The following is a 7,533-nucleotide window of genomic DNA, read 5'->3' as shown; positions in this document are numbered from 1 at the left end:
ACACTTTACTGCACAGAAGTTCCGTGCAGTGGACACTCTTTGGCTCGCTAACTTATTCCCAGTCGCTGTTGCGACACTTAGGCCATAACACACACACCCGCGAACACACGCACTTCGCGTGATCTCTTCCTCAGTAGTTGCAACTCTGCCCCACACACGCGGAGTTGTGCACACACTCACACAGACACCTCACACCATGAGCTCCCTGCCATATTGACATCAGACAATGTCTGTAACAATGGCGTGCCACCTCTCCCGCTCCACCCCCCACCCCCCAAAATAGTAATAAAACAAATATCCATCCATCCATTTTCTGAACCGCTTTTTTCCCCAATATGGAATAATTTTTTTTTTTTTTTTTAATACAAAATACAAGCACGCGATCTACCAAGGCTTCCTCTCGATCGCAGTCGATGTATTGGGCACCCCTGCACCAGACCCACCCGCTATCTGTGAAAATCTGCAATATTACACCCTATAATTTTTCGATATAGTTTTTAATACAGATTCGATTACAAAACCTTTCACGGAAACAAAGACTCATGCAGACGTACTTTGTTCTAAAGGAGTGAAGGAGATGTCTTCAGACTCTGGAGACGAGGTTCCGTTGTAGAATGCTTGCACAGTCAAATAATACTTATATTTGTCCAACTTCATCTGTAAAGATGTTGCAGTTGTGTAGACACTCTGTGTTTCTTTCTCCCTTTTTCCGCTTAACCTGCACAAAGACATTTTCAGCATATTACTTTGTGCTTGTGTGCTGCGGTTTACCTCAATATTACAACAAATTATCGGTCCATAACTTCATAATAATTACATTTAAGTAATGTCAAGACATTGATTTCAGTGATAAGTGATTTACTATCAAATCAAAACTTATTAGGTGGCATGGAAGAATGGAATTTTTAGTTGGACTCACAATTGACCGCTAATACAGTCCTTCTTCCGGATAGCTTAAGATTCAAGGGCTTTGCTCCTGAGTAGGTCAAATATGCAGAACGAAATAGAATAAATGGTATTTGAGAGTTGTTTATTTGATTCATGGTTCATCATAGGATCAGAGTCAGAGTCTTTTTTTATTGTTCCTCAGCTGGGAATCTCACTTGACAGTGTTGGACAACAGCAATAACAATCATGCCAATGGACAGAAAAGAAAAAATATATATATATATATATATATATATATATATTTTTTTTTTTTTTTTAAACGGGAATATTGTTATTGTTGTCTGTCATTTGAGTGGTCTGGTTCACATGATTTGTGCATTGGTTGGAAGTCAGTGGCTGGAAGAGTGAAGCAGTTGGTAGAAGATCACGTGTGTATCGGATTCTAAATGAGTTTGTGGCTGTGTGCGTTAATGGCAAACGAGTTATGACACACAAGTAACAGTGCTCTCTTAACAATAGTCATTAGACGTCAAATATCCATGTGAACTGGGAAGGCTGGCAGTGAATGAGTTCACTGCCATCAGTGGCGATGCTTGCCTTAAAAAGCGCCCTGCGCAAAGCACCTAGGTGGCGGGTCCAGCCCCCTAGATGGCGCCACCCCCGTCAATCGTCAACGATTCTTTAACGTTCACCGTTGCTCCAAATACGATGCATTAAATACTTACACTTCACCTTAGTTTAGTTTAACAGCACAGCAGCGCGGTTCCGTCCTCATCCGCCGACAGACTCATACAAGTTTCACACAAGGCACAGGCTTTTACCGTTGTTATTGAACAACCTTTTATAACATCTTCCTGGTTTATCTGAGAGAAATATATGATATGTTTCAGCAGCAACTCCTCCCATCAGCAGTAGACTCCAGTCTATATGGCCTGCACTTTCCAGACAATAATGTGTCGGATTCGAGGGCTGAATATTAAGGATGTCCAATCCAATCACGTGATCAAAAAATTAGGATCGATCACGTGATTTTCAGCTGATCGAGATCGGGTGAATAAGATTGGTTTTATTCATTTCAGAATCAGAATCATCTTTACTTGCCAAGTAAGTCAAAAACACACAAGAAATTTGTCTCCGGTACTTGGAGCCACTCTACTAGGAAAACAGACAGCCATTTGACAGAAATATGTTTTAGACATTTTCTGACATTTTTAAATTTACAAAGGGACAAAAAAAATACAAAGGTACAAAGATATTTCAGAAATCAGAGAGCGCGTTACGGAGGCGACCACACTGGTAGGCGCCATCTTGGAATTTCCAAATGTAACAGTCATAGCTTTGTTTTATAGTACGCCAATTTTAACTTTTTTTTTTAACTTGAATCACGAACAGAGACACGCAGTCTGTCTGTATGCGTGTTGTGAACACGCACGCGCACACACAAACACAAACACAAACACACGCACACTCTGCAAGACAGCGTGTTGTGGGCGGTCATTATAGCCTACAAAGTAGGACCCAGAAGCGGTCCCTTACGGACCCACACCATAGTCACAAAAGAAAGGTTATGATCATGGGCGTCCCCAGACCCCGTTTAGTGCGGCACGTGCGCCAGTTTGAATTAGCTGTGGCGCAGAATGCCCATCGGGAGTGCCAAGAGTTTACCCGCTGTGCAGGTCAACGAAATGTGAAAACTATTTTTTTTAAAACAAACAAACAAAAACAAAATAAAGCGTTCCGCGCAGTTGTTAGTGTCACATTCACCCCGTCGTTTCCCATTTAACCAAATCAAAAAATAAATAAAAAAAACCTCACATTCCACCATCAAAAAACTAAAACTGTTAAATCATGAATTAATTGTGGCTAATCACCATTTTTGGTTAATTTTCACTGATCACACGCAAGCCTGATTACCTCCAGACCTGTTCATTCAAGAACTCACTTAAACAGAATCTGTCCTGACAAAAATCAAGTCAGACAAAAGAGCTAAAAAAAAAAAAAAAACGCAACAAAATGACATGACCAAAAGAATTTCCAAAACAGTCGAGAAATAAAATAATTGACATCGATCAGTCTGGAAAGTGTTACAAAACCTATTTCGAAAGCTTTGGGATTCCAGCGAACCATAGGGAGAAGCATCATCCTCGCATGGAGAAAATATGGAACAGTGGTGAACCTTTCCAGGAGTGGCCGACCTACACAAATTACCCCGAGAAAACAGCAATGACTCATCCAGGAGGCCACAAAGGAACTCAGGACAACCTATAAAGAATCGCAGGCCGCCCTTGCCTCAGTTAAGGTCAGAGTTCATGGCCCAATAATAAGTAAGCAACTGGACAAAAATGGCATCCACGGCAGAGTTCCAAGGCAAAAACCACTTTTGGGGGGAAACAAAAAACATCTGAATGATTCCCAAAATTTGGGGAGAATATTATATGGACTGACAAGATATTTGGAGGTGTGTGTCTCGTTGCATTTGGCGTGAATGTACCACAGCATTTCAGAAAAAGATCATAATAACAACAGTCTAACATGGTGGTGGTAGTGTGATGGTCTTGGGCTGCTTTTCTTCTTCAGGACCTGGACAACTTGCTGTGACTGAGCATGAATCCTGAATTCTGCTCTTTAACAGAAATTCCTGACGGAGAATGTAAAGAGAGTGACCGATGGCTGTACATCGGTTTGTGTGTGAAGCTGCACTTCAGCTTGAGTTCTGCAGCAGGATAACGATCCAAAACACACCAGCAAGTCAACTTCTGAATGGCTTAAAAAAAACAAAATGGAGGTTTTTAGTGACCTGGTCAAAGTCCAGACTTTAATCCGATTGAAATGCAGTGACATGACCTTAAAACGGCCGTTCATGCTTGAAAACCCAAACTTTTTGCTGAATTAAAAAGATTCAGTAAAGAAGAGTGGGCCAAAATATCACAGATATGTGAAAGACTCATTACCAGTTATAGATAACACTTGATTTCAGTTGTTGTTGCTGAGGATGGCCCAACCATTTATTAGGTTTAGGGGGCCATGACTTTACCATTACCATTACACAGGGTCAGGCAACTTTGAATATTTTTTTTTTCCTTAATCAATTAGATCACCATTTTAAAACGGCATTTTAAGTTGCCCGGTTTATTTATATGTGCCCTGCGATTGGCTGGCGACCAGTTCACGGTGTACCCTCGCCTCTCGCCCGAAGATAGCTGGGATAGGCTCCAGCATGCCCGCGACACTAGTGAGGATAAGCGGTTTGGAAAATGGATGGATTATTCTATTTTAATGAGATGACATACCGAAATAGATTGTGCAACAGAAGCTTGCAGATGACTATGGATGCGATTTATCAGCTGGAAAATGCAATAGGCACATGAGCCTCAAGCCTTACACAGTTCCACTAAGGATTTGAGAGCAATAAATCACATCTTTAGTCATCTGCAGGCTTCTACATTTATGTATTTATTCAAAAACACAGGTTTTTCTAATGTCCTGGCATTCAGGCGGTTACGTTTTTCAGAAACATCCGCTCACATGACTTTTATGGACCTTTTATCCACCATGTGATATCAAGTATTGTCATATTTAACTTGTCACAATGTGTGACATTGCACAGTTTGATTATTTATTTACTTCTATTTTGCTTTGAAATGCTGTGGCACGTTTACGCCAGATGTAACGAGACACTCGACTGTCTGCAGTACTGTGAAAACGTTTGGGCCCCCTTCTCAAATTCTTATATTTTTGCATTTCTCCTCATTGTTTAAGATCATAAATCAAATGTAAATAGACAAATATAACCCAAGTGAACTTAAAATTACGTTTTTAAATGGTGATTCAAAATAAATCAAGTCTGTACTTTGGCTAGGCCACTCCAAAACCATTTTTTTTTTTTTTCTGCCTTATCGATGAGTCATGAACACCTTAACTAAGGTGTTAAGGTGTTCTGCAGTTCTTCAGATGTTGTCTTGGGTTCCTTTGTGACCTCCTGGATGAGTCAACGCTGTGCTCTTGGGGTAATTTTTGTAGGTTGGCCACTCTTACTGTTTCATGTTTTCTCTATTGGAGGCTAAAATTGTGATATGATGATAATTCAAATTGTTTTTGGTTGCTTTTTTTCCAAGTGTTATATCGTGATGGCATACGTTTTAGCGTTGACAAAACAGTTGCCCTTCATGAAAATCGGTTGAGAAATGGGCAAGTTACAACTTAATTTCAGGGTCCACATGTATTGCCTTCTATTGGAACCATGACCTCCCCAGCCAGGCTGCCACATAGGTACATATCTGGGCTGCTACAGGGCACTGACATCACCCGTGTTCATGTCACGCACGCCCCGTTATCGCAGGAAAACTGGCCGAGTGATAACGCCAGTTGCATCGTGTGCAAGGTTTTGCATCATGTGCCAAACTCAGACGACTCGAGGAATAAATGGCTTACAGATACAACGTTCAAACAACAACTTGCTACATCAAATGCTCCCTATGGGAATACGAAATGTGCATGAAATGAATGAATGAATGAAATGTTTGAATGAGTTTCAAACCCTCCTAATGGATAGTGAAACTAGCAGTTTCCATTTCACTGAAGGCCTGTTTCTTAGTTGTTCTTGGGTTGTGAGGAAAATATGGGGAAGGGGAAATGTACCTGGAAAAGACCTTGTACTGTACTCCTGGTGGGGTGGCAGGCCCAGGATCCCAATGCAGGATGTGATGGAAGTTCACCGATACAACGGACAGATTAGATGGCACAGGGAGTGCACCAAGCACTGTGTTATGGTGGCAGTGTCGAACAGATTACAGAAACACACAAAAAAGAAAGCACCAGATTGATTTGAATTGGTGTTGTAGAGTCATTACAATCTACTTTAAAGGTGACCTTCCGTTAAAATAATTTTTTTTCTACTGTTTTTCAGAACCAGAATCACCATTATTCGCCAAGTGTGTCAAAAACACACAAGGAATTTGTCTCCGGTAGTTGGAGCCGCTCTAGGACGACAACAGACACAGAATACTTTTGCGCCATAAAAACGTAAGAACACAGTTACTGAGCAATAAATGCATCTGCATAACATAACATAGGTCAAAATGAGCCTGTAACCTGGTTTAGGTTTGACATCCCTTTATATGCCGTTTGTCGATTGAATGCAAAGCACGATATACGGCGTAAGGGTTGCAAAACGACCGGAACAGATTTCCGTGTGTTTGTGATATGAAAAGTTACTAATTATTCAAGTACCTGCCCACATCGTGGTTGCTGCATGCCCACTCATCCCGAGAAACTTGGCTGACAATGCGTCATCTGCAAATGTGTTGTGTTTTACAAAAATACTTAACTACACAGTGGAACCTCGATTTAACGGACTAATAGAGTGAGGGGGGGGGGTCGTCCTTTACCGCCGATTATCCCTTAGACTGAAGCACCTTTTCAGACCGACACAGTGAATCAGAACAAAACTGTACCGACAAATCGGGCTGTCTCAACTAACAAGCGTAAAGACCAGCGAGGGCAGCTTAAAAGGGGGCATTCTGGGCATTTTCAACCCACATTATCTGGCAAAAGAACATCAAACATTATGCGCAGTGTATAGATAAAACAAAACAGAAAAAGGATGGAAGGGGACCTTGAACTAAATGTTACTCACCAGAGTGAAGCAGGAACATCACATTTAGGCAACGAGGCAGCCAGTTCATTCTGCCATATGCTGAGGGTATCGTAGTCTGTAAGGAATACACTTTACATGCGTTTATATATATATATATATATTAAAAAAAAAAAAAAAAAAAGGGTAACGCACGACAATATTGAATATGATAGTCGTACACTACTTTCGTCTTATGCATAAAACACCACAATAAGGTGTTATGATTATTATTAATTCCAATTCCAAACGTGCTCAAAGATGACGAAGTCTACCTCAACGTGTGGTCAAATCCAAACAATAGTAAACAGCGACTAGTAAACCATCTTTAACCGCTCAAATGATCTTCTACCTAAAAAGACACCGAGCATTGGAGATGGTAGCGGCCGCAGTTCACGGAGTGCCCGAAAATCCCCGCTTTGTCGCCCAGTCGTTTTCCGAGAAGCAAGCTTGTTTGAGCTCTTTTCACTGAATTCCGAATTACAACCTAATGAAACCCGCGCGTCTTTACCCGAGCAGCCATTTCCTGTAACACGATCAAAGTAAAAGCTTTTTTTTTAAAAAAAAAAAAGAAAAAAAAGAAAAGGCCTTCGTTTCATTGCTTTTTCTTTTCAGCGATCAATGTTCTGGATTGCAATGATATTACAATTCAAATATGAATGTAACATTGTTTTTTTTTTTAAAGTTCACACGGACGGCTACAATGTATCAATAACTCAAGCAAACGAGTCGAAATAAACCTTCTTCTTCTTCTTCTTCTTCTTCTTCTTTCGCTCGCTCTCTCTTCCGTTTCCGGTTCGGTGGTGAGCGAATGCTTTTCAAACGTCATTCGGTGGTTTCCGACTTCCACACTTTCAATGTGACTCATTTTTCAAGGAGGATCAGCAATCAGGGGCCCAGTTATCTTCGGGCGACAGGCGGGGTACACCCTGATCTGGTCGCCGGCCAATCGCAGGGCACATCCAAACAAACATCCGTTCACACCTACGGGCAATTTCGAGTCTCCAATTCAT

The 7,533-nt window shown here is 41.1% G+C and overlaps 1 protein-coding gene across 7 annotated transcripts in view; it reads right to left on the bottom strand.

The window, feature by feature from the left end:
- The window catches only part of crfb1 (cytokine receptor family member b1), a 30,394-nt gene extending 23,073 nt beyond the window's left edge, over window positions 1-7,321 (bottom strand). Inside the window, exons 1-4 of one of the 7 annotated variants that reach the window (XM_061692269.1) lie at window positions 6,873-7,321; window positions 6,524-6,613; window positions 5,527-5,647; window positions 555-718 (exon numbers count right to left, since the gene is read on the bottom strand). In XM_061692269.1, coding sequence (XP_061548253.1) covers window positions 555-718; window positions 5,527-5,647; window positions 6,524-6,613; window positions 6,873-6,891 — 394 coding nt within the window. In that variant the 5' untranslated portion in view covers window positions 6,892-7,321. Of the gene's footprint in view, window positions 1-554; window positions 719-5,526; window positions 5,648-6,523; window positions 6,614-6,795 lie in introns of all 7 variants that reach the window. The other 6 variants (XM_061692265.1, XM_061692264.1, XM_061692267.1 and 3 more) reach the window with 6 other exon arrangements.
- Between the last annotated feature and the right edge of the window lie 212 nt (window positions 7,322-7,533).

Source organism: Phycodurus eques, chromosome 12 (genome assembly GCF_024500275.1).
Source record: "Phycodurus eques isolate BA_2022a chromosome 12, UOR_Pequ_1.1, whole genome shotgun sequence".
Lineage (NCBI taxonomy): Eukaryota > Metazoa > Chordata > Actinopteri > Syngnathiformes > Syngnathidae > Phycodurus > Phycodurus eques.
This window is presented reverse-complemented; position numbering and strand designations above follow the sequence as displayed.